This window comes from Mchenga conophoros, linkage group LG7 (genome assembly GCF_057382185.1).
Source record: "Mchenga conophoros isolate Kocher_MC1m ecotype Shallow Benthic linkage group LG7, M_conophoros_male_GT1.1, whole genome shotgun sequence".
Taxonomy (NCBI): Eukaryota; Metazoa; Chordata; class Actinopteri; order Cichliformes; family Cichlidae; genus Mchenga; species Mchenga conophoros.
In genome coordinates this window covers 53,523,948-53,540,065 of record NC_140532.1, presented here as the reverse complement: position 1 = coordinate 53,540,065, position 16,118 = coordinate 53,523,948, and the positions used below count along the sequence as shown (strand labels likewise).

Below are 16,118 nucleotides of genomic sequence, written 5' to 3'. Positions count from 1 at the left end.
CTAAAGTGTATATTTATTTTCTTACATATATTGTTTGTTTACTTGCACTGCTGTAACTGGAGCCTCGTCGTCTCGTCTCTCTGTATACTGGACTGTATGTAGCGGAGATTACAATAAAGTTTACTTTGACATCAGCAGCGAGCAGGCGCACCGAGGGCTCTCGCGCTCACTTTTCGCGTATAGAATTTCGAAAAAACATCGGTGCAAATTATAAGTCTGTATAATGATGTCTGGTGTTTTCTAGTGATGTGCGGATCGATCCTGAAATATCGATTCCTCCGATACCAATCATTTATGTTCTAGAATCGATTCTCACATTAAAATATCGATATTTTAGTAATTTAGAGTAAATTTGTAGTTTATCATTAACAGGAACACAGTGGAAAGAAACTATAACATTCGGATTGCCTACATTCAAAGGAACTACTTCCTCTTCCGCCTTTCATAGTCATGTGCGAAATACGGCTGTATAAATGTCTCGCAGCCCCTTGGCGTGCGCACTCACAACAATGGCTGAGCGTAATTGTGCGGATGTATTTTACCTCCACAAACAGCTGAGCCGTGGTTTGCAATAAATGTGGCAAAAAAAGTGAGGTGTTGTGGCCATACTTGCCAACCTTGAGACCTCAGAATTAGGGAGACATTCAAAAGGGCTGTTTGGGCGGATAAATATATTTTACAGGGTTTATTTATCGGATAAAATACGTTAAATGTCACCGTTATTATTGGCCGGCCCGGAAACAGCGGGGGTGTCCAAATTCAGAGGCTGCTTCCACCTGAGGACCGGCCTTCGCGGTCTAAAGAAAGCCGGGTAGTACGTCACGAGCTCCCTCTGTGGAGTGAAACTCTGCCGTCTGCTCCTTGCTGTCTAAAATATAACCGGACACTGACGTAAACTCTTCTGTTTAATCAGTTTTCTGTTTGACGTTTATTCAGCTGTGTGAAAACCCCGGAGGAACCCTCCCGAGGGAATAATAAAGTTTAATTTAATTTAATCTAATCTAATAACTTTAATCTCAGCCAAACCGATTTACTCACGAACAAATAAAACACTGAAAAAGCCAAACAAGAACATTTTTAAGTTATCAAAGTGACTTGTACATCATGTTTAACCCGAGTGGTGAAAGACCGCGGGGGTTTGAAGACGATGTGTCGGTCGGCTCAGATATTTGAAGTTTACACAGCTACATTCTCACCTGAAAATATGTTAAAAGTTTTTTTGCGACCCAGAAAGAGAAATAAGAGTGATATTAAAACTAAGTCGCTGCCGTCATTGTTGGAAACTGGAATTGGCTGGGCCGCGCTATGAATTCTGCGATATGGTTTTTCAACTTTGTTGTCCGGGTGGAAAATCTGGAGAAAGGTGGGATTCTCCCGGAAAAATCGGGAGGGTTGGCATGTATGGTTGTGGCAACATCACTAACCTTGTCAAACACCTCAGAGTAAATCATATCACAAAATATGACGAGCGTATGTTGAGGCGAACTGAAGAGGAGGAGAGGGACAGGTGCTGCTAGGGTGAGAGTCTCTCACGGAGTCCTTTAGTCCTCCAGGCAGGCAAGGTGTTCAAATAGCACACAACTTTAGTTTTTTTATTTCTATATGATGAACTCTGCATTATTAAGTGATAAGAAGAAGGTATTCTGATGTCCTGTAATCATTATGACGCTATAATTTGAGATACAATAAATAAAATCCGTTTTGTACAAAGTATCGGTATCGGATCAGTATCGTCGATACCACCCTGAATATTACTTGGTATCGGATCGGAAAGGAAATCAGTGGTATCGCACATCACTAGTGTTTTCGTGTTTGTTGGTTTGTTTTTATTCTATTTTATTTTGGGGGTGGGTTAGAGGCTGCTCCAGCCAGCGAGAGAATCCCCCGCCGCCCCGCCCTCTCCTCCTTGTGCCGCAAGCAGCAGGCGCACCTCGCAAACGGAGGGCGCCCTTACTCCCAGCAAATGGGCGATAGAAAACCGATCGGTGCCTATGCCATTCACAATATGTGCTGGCATGACGTCGGGGCAGCATGAGTACAAGCAATTTTTATTTATTTTTTGCTTTGCATGCTTGACCCTAAGTATTTAAACTCATCTACCTTCACTACCTCCCCTCCTTGGAGCTTCACCTTCTGACTTTCATTCTATACCTCCACCCAGGAAGGTTAAATTAAAGTGGAAAGAAAATAGAAGGAGTGACATAATTAGGAGGGGAGAGCTTCAGAAATTCAGGTAAAGCATGGCTACTTTGACCATGAGTCATTGCTTAGTGCTAATAGCTAAAGTGTAGCTTTAGCCACATGGACCAAAATGTCAGGGCCATTTTTTTTTGTCCCAGTCCAGCCCTGCCTCCATCTCTCCCTTCCACCTGCTCTCAATATAGAGCACAATGTCGTCTGCAAACATTATAATCCACAAACTCCTGCCTGAACTCATCTGTCAGCCTGTCCATCACCACTGCAAACAAAAAGGGGCTCAGAGTGGATCCCTAATTTAATCCCCCCAACTTTGAATGCATCTGTCACTCCAGCTGCACACCTCACCTCTGTCCTCATACATCTCCTGCACCAACTTCCCTTCACTTCCTTATGTAGACGTGAAACACCACAGTGCTTTCTCTAGACCTACAAGGACACAGTGCAACATCTTCTGACCTTCACTATCAACACTCTGAAAGCTGTAACTCTCTTTCTCGGCATGATGGCATACCACTGCTTGCTGATTGTCAACTCTCTTTTTAACAATTCTTTTCCAAAGCTTTATTTTATGACCTATTAACATTACCTTCTGTAGATGCTACAGCTCTGCACATCACACTTTTTCAAAAGTTAAAACTTGTACCAGTACACTTCCTCTCACTCTTCAGGATTGTGTAAAACAATTTATTCAATGAGTCCACAGTTCTCTCAAATTGGCATCTCTATACTTCCACAGGTAGGTCATCTGGGCCACCTGCCTTTCAAATCTTCATCCACTTCATAGCTGCCCTCACGTACTCCCCACTAATCTTCTGTACTTCCTGTCTTCCTCCCATTTTCTTTATCTGTGCCTCAAAGTACTCTTCTAAATCTTCTCTCGTTACTGGTTAGTACATTTCCATTGCTACCCTAATCCCCCTAACCCGCTGCAAATCCTCTCCAGCTCAACCTCTGCCTAGCCAGTCAATTCAAGTCCTTTCACTCCTTTGTAAGTGTCCAACCTTACATACAAGTCATTATGAATATTTCTACTCCTTTCTTTGCTGTACACCTAGTACAGGAGTACCTAGTCCGAATACCCTTGTCTACTTTCTTCATCTACCTGACTCCCTTTTTCTTTGTCAACCTCTTCTTTTGAATACTTTCCTGTACTTCCCCACTCCACCACTAAGTTTTCTTGTTCCCTTTCCAGAGAATACATCAAACACAGTTTGAATCCACCTCTAATACTCCTGGCTTTGCCTTCCATCTTGGTGTTTCCTAACACACCCTCTCTCATCTTCCAGCCAACAGTAGCACAGTTTCCACTAACACACAGCTGGCTAACAGTACCAGATTGAGTCACTGTTAACCCAGGCCATTACTGATCTAGTATGAAGATCTCCTTCCTGATGTTTGCTTTGGCAATGACTTCATGCTCGATTCCCTAACTGATGCAGCCCTCACCAATTATCTGGGCTTGGGACTGGGACACTGGCACTAAGAGTACACTGGCTTGTGGCCCCCTTGTGGCTGGGAGAGAAGCAAAAACCAGAGCTTGCACTGTTATTTTGGTTAGATGACCAACATCATTCTGTCCCTCATTGGGTTTGCTGGTTTTTGAGATACCAATTTGTGCTGCTCTTGACAGAATTCTGGTTAATATTCAGTGGTTCACGCTGTTAATAGATCACCCTGCGACTGGTATTACAGTAATTTGCCCCACTTAGGAAATCTATCCTTTAAAAAAAAAAAAAAAAAAAAAAAAAGAAAAGACTTTATTTTGCTATAGTCACCAGATGATAGTGAGCAGTGCAACTTTCATCCTCATTTAGGATTTCTATGACTGCAGTAAAATTTTAACTGAATGCACCTTAAGCAGATCTTTGACTGGCGATAGGATCAGTGGATTCTGGATCTAAAATGCAAAACAACTGCACAGCTCTGCCTGATGAATGTAGATGTTCCCCTATACAGGAAATATGCCTTGCAAAACAGGAAATACCAGCAAGTAGCAGAAATGTATCAAAGTTACCTATAGATATAATTTCAGTTTGTTAAAAAGGATGTTTTAAAAACCATTATCAGAACCAAAGGAAAAAAATTAATACATTAGTCAAATACCTTGCAACTTGATGAATAATTCATTTTATTTCCTTAACAAAGACAGCATCAGCAATGAACCACTTTGGACATCCTCTCTCACACAGCACATCTCTTTCTTCAGCAGATTTTGACATAACATTTACTTTGTAGATCAGTGGTCTTCAAAAATGAGGGAACTACTGATTGGAAAAGGGAGGACCCCCCCCCCCCCAGAAAACAAAACACCATCAGAGGTGAGATCTAATAGAAGGGTGGGTCTGGGATAATAGTTCATTTCCGGATTGTCGTGCACTGAGCAGCTTCTCCCAAACATCATGACGGTAGTGGAAATCTTCATTTGTTCCATTTACTCCAACTATGAGGACAAATGAGAAAAACTGTGACAAATGTCTTCACTCTAAATGAAATCAGAGGAGCATCATAAAAACATGAACTTACTTATGGACAAAGTTGTGGTCAAGCAAAAGGATTTCCAAAAGGATCCTCAAAGGCAGCTGTTGAACCAGAGCTCTGACCGACAGATGTATTCTGTTAAAAAAAAAAAAAAAAAAAAAAATTGAGGGAAAAAAAACAAGAACTCAAGTATAACAATATCCTTGTTATCAAAAGGATCATTGGGATTAGGATGATAAAGTAAAAGGTGGTCACAAATAAAACTCTGTACCATAGCTACAGGTGGCACTCCAAATGGACTGGAGTCAGGGGCTCCAAATGCTTTGTCAAACATGTCCTGACCAAGTTCTGATCCCTGGGGTGGTGCTGAACTGTTTTGGATGGGAGCAGAGGAGAAGGCAACATCCAAGAGCCCTGGAACTGGAGCAGCAGCTGGTTTAGAGGAATCTAAATTTGCACATTACAAACACAGGACACAGTTACCAACAGGTCACAGTCATCAGATTATGACATAAGCCATTTCAGCTAGTTTAGCATTACCAATTGATGGCATCTTATTGATTTCAAAGTCATCGTGATCTGCAGCATCCTGCACGAGGCCCACTTTAGTGGAGAAGTATTGATCAAATGCCCCCGGTTGTTTGCCACTGGAAGCTGGATCTGACCCTGCTGCAAGCTCTACTTTCCTGGCTGGGATGGCAGGAGGCTTGGCGAGCTGGAAGTCCTTGAACATGTCTTTCCCAGTCTTCTTCTCTTTCTCTCCGAGGGGATCCAAAGCTGTGAAGGCACTGTTCTCTACTTTCGGAGGGACCTGTTTAGCAGGTGCTCTTGGAGGGGGGCGTGACGGACCCTGTGGATCACCCATACCTGGGAATGCATTAGGCTGGAAAGGATTGGTAGAGGCAGGCTGACCCCAAGAAAGGTGGGGTGGAGAGAGAGGAGCGGCAGCAAACTGTGGTGGCATCTGCTGACCCCAACCTGTTGGTGGTATGGGTAGACCAAAGGCAGATGGCTGTGGGAAGGCGGGCCTGGGCCCTGGAACTGTCCCTCCTGGCATGGGGAACATGTTGGGTGCAGCACTGGAGGCTCCCCACATGGTTACAGCAGGGACACTTGTGGTAGCTGGTGGACCCAACTGGAGATTCCCTAAATATATCAAAAAGAAGAAAAAAGGTTTACAGACACAAAACAGGTTTTAAAAAAAAAAAAACAACAAAAAAAACAAAAAAAAAAAAACAAAGAGATGTGTGAAATACAAATTCCCCCTCCTGTGTATTACCCAGAGCAGCTATGGCAGAGGGAGCAGAGTTTGCCGGTGTACTGTTGAAGAGGTCTGGAGCAGATGACCCCTCAGACTGACTGGAAGCAGCGAACAGTTCTGCTCCAAACAGATCACTTGATGTAGACTAGTCACAAAACAAATAAATAATAAAATGAATAATGCAACACATTTTGTTAGCAAGTCACAACTATGTGGCAGTTAAGATTTAACAAATGCTTAAGAGAAACTAATAATTAACTATAGTTAAGCATACGATTGCATGCTTTGCCACTTACCCCTGCTCTTTTCACTGAAGCGTGAACATTAGGAAAATAGATTATGAGCAGCTGATTGTTAAAGTCATTCAAGCCAGTTCGAGAAGCATGCGAACACCAGTGCATGCATAAAGAAAAGAAGTTATCCAAACAACAAGACCATGACCAGAGTTCCAAAATTAAAGTCCCTAACCCAGTGCATTCTCAGTGCCTTATCCTGTCGAACACCAATGCATAACCCAAAAGCTCAAGGGAGATGTTAGCTCCAAATGTGTTGTAAACCTTTTTTATTAAAACGCATAACACATGCAAGCCTACTACCATTGGCATAGCCGTGTTATTTCACCTTTGCGCTCCTTCGACCTCGTCCAGACTTAGAGTTGTGCGGAGGCGGGCTTATGAGAACTGAATCCTTGCTATGAGTCACTGGCAGCTCTGGGCGATGGGTCATTTCATTAGAGACAGGGGAAGTTTTCAAAGAGTCAAAAAATGGATTTTTGTTTGAGAGAACTTGTCCAGATTCATTTCCATCCATCATGGTAGTCGTGTTTCCCTGAGTTATTTTCCCCCCCAGCGGCCACTGTCCGTTACTGAGCGCGAGGATCATGGTTTCCCTGGATAACCCATTTATTTGCTGACTGAGATGTTCAGAGTCTCCATTTACACCACCATTAATAATTGTCTTACTAGTGCTGCCAACAGTGCCGTTTAGGTGATTGGTGGTGGTGTTGACGGGAATCTGTGCATTATCAGCTGCCAATAGAGTGGGTGATTTAGAAAGGGGGTCATCTCTGAAAGGGTCACTGTCTGGGGTTGGGAAATAGCCAAAAGTTGAGGAAAATGGATTCTCTGTCTGGGGATATGCCCTATAGTCAGGGGCACAGGAAGTTACAAAGGAATTTCCCTTTATGCAATTTTGATTGCTGTCAACTTCAGCAGAAAAGTCCAGTAAGAGAATGTCATTAGAGTCCTGGTTAACACGAGAGGGGACAGTGAGAAAAAGAGAAGGATAAATCATTTCTGCAGAAGGGAGGTAATGATGTGTTAACAAGATGAACAATGAATCACATGGTGTGAAAAAGAAATGCCTTTTTAAAACTGCTACTTGCAGATTATGAAGAGTCGCTGTCAATTTAATGCTGACAACTTTAAGGTCTAGGGTCCACTTCTAACTCACTTACTGTAATCCTACTTGCTCTGAACAACAAGTTGGACTACAAGTCAAAGCCGGCGCTTGGTACTTACCCATAAATTCAGGTTAATGAGACATTTCAGCAGCACCGACGTAAAAGATTTGCCACAACTCTAAGTCTAACAGATTCTACTTGTAGCAGTTTTAAAGTTAACAACAACAACGAGACTAGTAAAACACAAAGCATAAACTCAATTCCTAAAAGACTCTTCATAGATTCTTAAAATGAACAGAATCTGATGACTTCACAAGTCTTTTCAGAATGGAGTTCGCAGAGGGCGTTGAGATTTTACTATAGAGTCATTTCTTACAAATACGTTCATTACATAAGAGTGATAATAATTAGCAGGTACACAATTGTGTAAATACAGTAATAATACACTTCACCAATTACAATCCCCATATTAAAAGAAATATTTACCATCATGGTGTGATACTTACATTTGGAGCCTGAATGTCTGGAGGGGTTGACATATCTCCAAAGAGGTCATGTTGCTCTACTGGCTGGATGTGAAAATGAAACAGAAACATGCCATTTAAGAAAATAAAGCACTCCAACATTTCATTCACTGTTAAGATGGACACATTACAATAACTCTTACTTGAGCTGATTTTACGTCATTGCCCATAGATAGCAAGGCATTTCCATTCTAGAGACAGAAAGTAAAAATGTACAAAAATAAATTTTAAAAAAGTCAGTAACTGCTTTAAGGAAAAAAAACAAAAAAAAACTTAATTGCTTACCTCCACTACATCACTGCCATTTTCAACCTGTAAACAGAGGCATACTGTTAACGAACAGACTTTCCATTGAAATGACGCATTCATCACTAAAATGAAAAATGGCTGAGGATGTGATTCACTGAAAGAACACAGAGAGGCAGTGTTGACTTTCAAGCGGTACATACAGTGTGTACCCTGTCAGCACTCCCAGAGGACCACATGAAAGTGTTTTTCTTTCACAAAGAAAATGCTGCCATTCACTTGGAGAAAATTTTTTCCAGTCTGAAGTTAAATGCTTCTGCTTCCATTACCTTCTGTGTGCCCTCGGCCTCTTTCTTCCTCAGGTTGAAGATGACTTGGAATAGATCCTTCAAATCGATTACCAGTGGCTCTGCCTGTATGGAAACAAAGACCAAAAATCTTAGGAAATTGGAGTCAGTTTGTCTTTGGTGCCTGTGGCAGTACCACTTCTAGCAGTTATCAAAAGAAGGTAGGCTCAAATGTTAAAATCTCCAGCTTCTCAGTTAAATTTAAAAAAAAAAAAAAAAAAAAAAAAAAAAAAAAAAAAAAAAAAAAATGATATATCTATCTATATATATCTATATCTATCTATATCTATATCTATATCTTTTTTTTTTTTTTTTTTAAACAACCACATACAAAAAAAAAAAGTTACTTAAGTAAACCTTTTACCTTCATGACAAGCATAAAGGGGTGAACTGCCGTTTTATGACATCAAGTTATACATTAGACACATGGCTGGTTGACAGTTACATCCCAACTAGGTAGCGAGCTGTTAAGCTTTCCCCTGAGCAAATTTGAGTCATCAACTTGACCTCTCAACCATGCTTTAAGGTTGTCTAAAACAACATGACGTGTATACTGACCAAAATTTATGCTTTAGTTTACGCAAGTAAAATTCTATTTTATTTGTTTGCTAGCATTAGCTAGCAAACAAATATATTTGGATGAATAAGCACTCATTCATACAAACATGGCCGCTTCTGTCTATAATGTTAAAACTCAGGTTTGACAGACAACGTTCACAAGCCAGTAGGTGGCACTATAGTGCCTAGGCTTCTTATTAAAATGGAGAGTCTATGGCAGGGATGGCATTTTATATCATGAGCCACATAACAGCAACCTTTAATTTTAAGTGATACAGACCAGTGAAATTCCCCTTTCTGTCAGTGTACAGAAGTTTAACTACACATTTAATCCCTCATATCTTAGTGTAAGAAAAAATGAAGTGCAATTATAACAAATTTATGGTGTTTGACACGATAAGGAAATGCTACTGTAGTAAATGATAGAAATCCATCAGGATGATTCTTTGGGCCCAAATTGTAACAAATTAATGTGTAAAATTACAGAAAGTGTTCTGGTAGCTCATTGCCTTGACTGTCCTACAATCATAAAAAAAAAAAAAAAAAAAACAGTGTGTGTTAATTTGCAGAAAATGTACTATTTTTTCCTCTATGGTTGATCCGCTTTAAAAAGCAAAAACAATTCTTTAGTTAGAATTAGAAAAACAGGAACTTTCCCGTCATTTAATTGTTTATCTAGTACCCAATTACTTTGGCTTGGTATGAATGGATGTGTGTGTGGTCATTATCTGTAAGGAGAAAAAAAAAAAAAGAAAAGTAAAACTTATGAAAAACAAAGTCTATGCTCTACTTCACATTTTCCAACCTGTCCAATGGACCAGATTGACACACTTTGTCTATGGCAGTTCTGTGTGTTACCTGTTGTGCAGTCTTTATGGCAAAGAACTGATGCTGTCCTTCAGCTCCACACACATATCCAAAAGCCCTGTTATCCGTTACATCTCTGGCAATGAAGGAGATCTTATTCACCACATGCTCATGTTCGATCACCTGAGAAATGTGGACAAGGATTTTCGGTTTTGTTTGCTTTTTTTTTTTTTTAAAGCACTGCAAATAAATTCTGTGAAGTCCAGATTATATTGCAATAGTAATCAGAACTCACGCCCGATTTCTCATCAATGATCTTGATGCCTGACATGGAAATGTTGACCCAGATCCTCTGCTTGTGCTTGCCTTGCGACCGAGCAGCTGCTGCCATACCCTGGAGAGAAAAAACAAAAACACTACTCTATTGAAGGCAAACAGATGTATATACACCAAAGCTCAACTTAACAGCTTTAAGAAACAGTTTTGATATTTTCTTCATGAAAATCAGCGATAGAAGAAAAGAGCTTCTGATCCCAAGTTGTACCTTAAGTTTCATCATGGAATCTTGGCACATCTTGTCTCCACGAGCCTCTGGAACATCATCAATGCCGATCAGTTTGGCCTTGTACCTGACACCATCCCCTTGAAACCTGCCCAGCAGGTATTCATCCGTCTTCTCTGTTACTGGATTAAAAAGACAAAGAAAGTAGTAAAATTATAATCTCTGCCACATCTTAATAGCTGATGAAAGGAGTATCGGCACCATTTTCTCCTCCACTCACCTTTCTTTTTCTCTTTCCTGAATGGGACTTTGGATGCCTGTGTTATAGGAGAGTTGGGAGGGGTGTTGGAGGTTGAGACTGTAGAGGTGAGGCTGGGATCGGCAGAAGATGCGTGCGCTCTGTCTACCTCTGCAGACATGGTGTGGTGTCAGTCTGTGGACAAGTGGGCAATCAGAGGTAAAGCAGCTCCGTATTCAGGGGCAATGAGGTCGTCCAAGCATATGACTTAACACCCACACATGCTTCTCTTGGCGTTGCTCTGAGGCAGAAAAAGTGAAGTTGGACACCAAGTGTGTGTTGAGAAAGGGAAAGAAAGATTATGATAAGTTAAATAAAGCACACTACAGTCTTTTCTGGTAAACCCGTTTGTTTAGGGGGAAAAAAAAAAAAAAAAAAAAAAAAAAAACAAGTGGGTGGGGGGAGACTTGCACCGTTCTACAGTCTGCCACTGAAACAATTTTTTCCACATCATAAGCAATTATTGTATTTAACAACACAGTAAACATTTAGAACGAGAGGGACACATAGGGGAAGCATAAAACATATGACCAATAAAATAGGCAGCTCATAAGAAGGCATGAGACACTTTAACACTGCTTTAAAAGCATGCTGTGTCAGTTGATTGGCTCTATAAAGAAGTAAACTGTCCTAAAGCTTAAGAACCTCCTGCTTAAAGAGACATCTTGGCATATCTATCATAATACCAGTCAACTCTGAGTTAGCAGTATCATGCTGGTAAACTGCTTTAGAGAATATTAACATATAGAAAACATGTCTTTTAAAAAAAAAAAAATAATAATAAAGTTTTTCCTTCCATGCTACATGAAATCAATGAATTCCTTTACATGGCATTGTCACAAGTGTGTGCATTTCCTACATGAGGCACAAACAACATCACAAAGGATTATAGATGAAGCCACAGCATCACCTTACTCTTATCATGTTAGATGTACCAAACTGCTGTTACTTGGAACACATCCATTATCACTTAGACACATGTGTGTTCTGACAAAAAAAACAAAACAAAAACAACCACACAGAAAAGAGCTTTCTCCCTCAAAAAAACCCAAATGATTCCTGCTCTATACGTGTAGAACGTACATACCTTTAGGTCCAGCTCCAGAGGCTACACTGGCTAGAATATCAGGGTAAAAAGCCTGTGAGTACCGTAGGACAGTCCAAAGGTTGAAAACGAGCAAAGGTTGAGCAATTACCTGAAGTTAATCTTACGCTAGAAAAGCAAAAGATCTCGTGATGTTGAGCTAAGCAAGAACAAACGGAAATTGGAGCCTTTAACAAGAGTTTACCTACACAGTTCTGACTTTCAAGGAAAAGTTGCACTTGACCTTCTGATACTCCAGAATAACAAGGAATAAACCATCTGCAAGACAAGCGAAAACAGAGCTGCACCGTGAGATCACGCAAAAACGTAAAGAACAATATCTACTCTAAAAATAACTGCCTAGGCTCAAACCAGTTAACCAGACAACTGTCCAAAAGCCATAAAGGAAGTGAGAGATATTCAGGATAAGATAAGAGAACTTTATCTAGCTTTGTGGCAGCTTTTACTATTTTTTTTTTTGCCTAACACCTGACCACAACAGAGAGACAAAAAATAAAAATTCTGTAAATTATCATTTTATTTCCCCTCAAAAGTGTGTGTGTGTGTGTGTGTGTGTGTGTGTGTGTGTGTGTGTGTGTGTGAGAGAGAAACACAAACAAACAAGTTAATTTTGATACCATGAGAGATGTCCCACAGGTGCTACTGCACAAACAATAAAAACCAGAACAAAACTTCATCTGCCTGTACCAGTTTTTGAGGCAGAGAAACAAGCGCCGTAAGCCCTTGTTTGCTTGGTTCACCATGCTGTCATGCAAGTTACCACAAATCACACTGACAGACATGCTGTTTGGCCTGCACTGCTTGGAAGCATAGAACGAGCAAACCCTTAACACTTGCTGCACAACACATTAAGCCTTCACGAGCATGACACATGATTGCACTTGTACTCTAATAAGAGTGGTGTCATAGTCCCAGTACCTGGCAGTTAGTCTTATAAAAAGGGTAAAATGTCAGCAGTTGATTGAAGATTTAAGTTAAAGGATTACATTTTAACAGCTCTTTAACAGCCACAAAAACTGGTAGATAAGTGCGGGGGGGGGGGGATGTGTAGCATCCAGCCGTGTCACAACACAAACACTCAGCCTCAGACAGCAAGCATAAATTTATGTTTGTCAGCAGAATCACAGCACTGCAAAAGGCAGAAATGTCACAATCCTGGCCCCGTCAGGAAACGTAAACTGCTGCACATCTGGAGGAAATCAGGGAATGACTCAGTCTGCAAGTGTATGAGATGGTGAAATACCACAGGCCCACTGTGAACACACGGCACTGAACACAGAGCACTTTCATACTAAAGGGTTCTGCACTCAAACACAGGAGTGACACAGGAGTGATAGAAGGTACAGAATTGTGAATGCTTAATAAAAATTATGTGAAATCTCTCAAGATTCAAATACAATTTTCCAAGTCAGGGTTAAAGCTGAAAGAAATTGAGTTCACAAAGAAACCTAGGGAGAGTGTTGGACTCCCAAAAGAGAATCTCAAAGTAGGCAGCAGAGGGGAGAAAAAAAAATCATTATGACGAAGTTTTCTTCCAAAATTTGGAACATTTAAAGTAAGACAGTTCAGCCTTTGACTAAAACTGAACCTTGGCTTGCCTGCCTTTAGCTTTTATTAAGCTTATAAAACATTTCAGGCTAACATTCCTGTAAATACCCGCAGCTTTTTAAACGACTACCTGTAGGATAGTCCTCCTGCGGAATCTTAATTCATGCAGGGATGTGAAAACAAAGTTAAACACCACACTTACCTACCTGTGTTTGGAAACGCGCAGTAATACGCCTTCTGGGAAAGAGAGCGGGTTTTTCCTCTGCCGTGATGCCTCGCGATTCGGCTGCGAAATGAGTTGAATCAAACACAGCTTGGCAAAAATGAGCGAGAGTGTGATGTTTTCCGCCGACTGCCTTGGACAGAACGGAGAGACTGCTGCAAACTCCTCGTTTAACCCTTGACTGACTGACAGGGCTAACTCGCTGCAGATTTCAATTGGTAGGGGGGCGGGCTCTTTACATGCAGGCCAACAAAATATCGCCATCGGCTTTAGTAAGTGGGTCATAAAAATGAAGTGCGTGATGTACAGTATGTATGTATGCGTGCGTGTATTTATATCAAATTTGTGGATTTTTTTGTTTTCTTTGAAAAAAAACAACAACAACACAAACTTTTAAATAATTTTAAAAAATGCCAGAAAGAGCCAATTAATATAGTATTTATTTATTTATTTATTCAGTCATTCATTTCAACTTAATGCTACACCTATAGTCTACATGCATGTCACAGGTAGCAGTGGTGCAGGAATTGGTCAGATTCTAAACAAATAATGTGTAAAGTAAAAATATGTTGGCCTAAGATTGAGCAGGAACAACTTGAAGATCTTGCTGGTATAAATTGAGGCATAAAACTGATATTTTTTTATGTGTTTTTCTGTACATTTGAATTTGGTTAAGGTTGAGCTATTTTCTAAGTGAAACTGCTGTTAAAACATGGTGGAAGAAGCCTGTGGGCTACAGCCGCCATTCATTAGTGAATTTCTTGCATTACCCCTCCCACAGCCACTGACGTCACTGTTTTCATGCATGGACCATCTATTTTTGGTAGAAATATGTGGGACCTATTCTAGATTTGGGACTGGCACTGGTGGATTGTGCTAATACCAGCTATTATACAATGTTTTGAGAAGCTGGTCCAGCAATACACTGTGCATTTGGAAAGTATTCACAATGCTTCACTTGTTCTACATTTTGTCAGGTTACAATATTATTCCAGAATGCATGAAAAAAATGTTTACTTCAAAATTCTAAACACAGTACCCCATAATGAGAAAGTGAAAAGGTTTTTGCAGATTTATTAAAAATAAAAAATAAAAAATAAATAGAGTTCAGGCACATCCTGTTTCAACTGTTCAGATGTTTCTACAACTTGATTGGAGTCCACCTGTGGTAAATTCAGTTGATTGGACATAAATTGGAAAGGTGCACCTTTCTATATCAGGTCCCATAGTTGACAGTGCATGTCAGAGCACAACCCAAGTCATGAAGTACAAGAATTTGTGTGTAGACCTCTGAGACAGGGTTGTATCAAGGCACAGATCTGGAAAAGGGTACAGGAACATTTCAGTAGCCTTTCCCACTGTGCTCACTGGGACCTTAATTGAAGATCCCAGTGAGCACAATGGCCTCCATCATTTGTAAGTGGGAGAAGATTTGGTGAAGACTCAATGGTTTTGTGTGTAGAATTGAGGTGAAAATTGAATTAAAGTCATTCTGGAATAAGGCTGTAAAATGACAAAATGTAGAACAAGTGATTTGCTGTGGATATTTTCCATATGCAATGCACCCTATACCCTGTACCCATTTTGATTAATATCAGTTTGAGATAACAGATCTTCATAGGACACCATCACAGCCATTCACATTGCAGTGTGCCATCTTGAATGCCAGGGGCACTATGTGAAGTGCGCTTTGTAGGCTTCAGGGAGAATGTTTACTACATTAGCAGTTTTAGGGTTTTTGCTGATCAACTGATTCTTAATTCAAGAATATTCATGTTGTGTGCTCATCCTGAGCTCCACTCGAGCTGCCTTTTGAGCCTCCTACTTTGCAAACTCTATAGATCTGACTGCACCTCTAAAAGCGCTATCATCACGGTCATAGATGGTACGTTGATGATGATGGGGCTCTTCTCAAAGAAAGGTGAGACAGAATTTGCGAGGCTGGCTAGTTGGTGCTTAAAGAATAATCCAGATCTGACACCTCTAAGCCCAAAGAACTCCTCACAGACTATAGGAGGGCAATATCACCAGTGTTTGTTACCATTCAGTGGATCAACAATGCCATCATGGTAGTCAGGAATGCTCAGCAGCAACTCTGTCCTCTGAGAATTCTTTGAAAGACCCAATAAACAAAAAAAAACCCCACTGGTTTTCTTCTGCTGACGTTCCTTTGAGAGCATTCTGAAGGTTGCATCTCTGCATAGTTAACCAGCTGCACCTCAGGAGAAACAGGAGAGTTTTCAGAGGGTCATTTACACTGTCAAAAATGTTTCAACTGCCCACTTCCCCTCTTGAGACATCTACAGCCCCCACTGCCTCAACAGACTCATCCAACTCAGTATAACAACTCTTTGAACTGATGCCATCTGTATCTAAACAGAGAATGTATCGGAACAGGAACAAACACAATTCAAAACAGATTTTTTTACTGTATGTATATTACTGTTTACTATTACCTATACATGGGTTCATTTGTGTATGTACAGTTAGATCCATAAACATTTGGACAGACAACGTTTTTCTGTACATTACCACAATGAATTTTAAATGAAACAACTCAGGTGCAGTTTAAGTGCAGACTTTCAGCTTTAATTCAGTGGGTTGGACAAAAAGATTGCAT

The 16,118-nt window shown here is 40.5% G+C and overlaps 1 protein-coding gene across 5 annotated transcripts; it reads right to left on the bottom strand.

Moving 5' to 3' along the window:
* Positions 1-4,299: 4,299 nt before the first annotated feature.
* Positions 4,300-13,689, bottom strand: dab2 (DAB adaptor protein 2). Of its 5 annotated transcripts, none has more exons than XM_085280150.1 (15): positions 13,478-13,689; positions 10,605-10,863; positions 10,367-10,506; positions 10,118-10,216; positions 9,874-10,005; positions 8,440-8,523; positions 8,150-8,176; positions 8,008-8,055; positions 7,847-7,909; positions 6,560-7,183; positions 5,957-6,083; positions 5,218-5,823; positions 4,949-5,124; positions 4,723-4,812; positions 4,300-4,639 (listed from the first exon to the last, which is right to left on the bottom strand). In XM_085280150.1, exons 2-14 carry the CDS (start codon positions 10,741-10,743, stop codon positions 4,741-4,743), a joined length of 2,337 nt encoding a protein of 778 aa, XP_085136276.1. In that variant the 5' UTR covers positions 10,744-10,863; positions 13,478-13,689; the 3' UTR covers positions 4,300-4,639; positions 4,723-4,740. The 5 variants fall into 5 exon arrangements, with proteins under 5 accessions (XP_085136276.1, XP_085136278.1, XP_085136275.1 ...); XM_085280152.1 differs by having other exon boundaries at positions 10,605-10,757; XM_085280149.1 differs by having other exon boundaries at positions 13,482-13,689.
* Between the last annotated feature and the right edge of the window lie 2,429 nt (positions 13,690-16,118).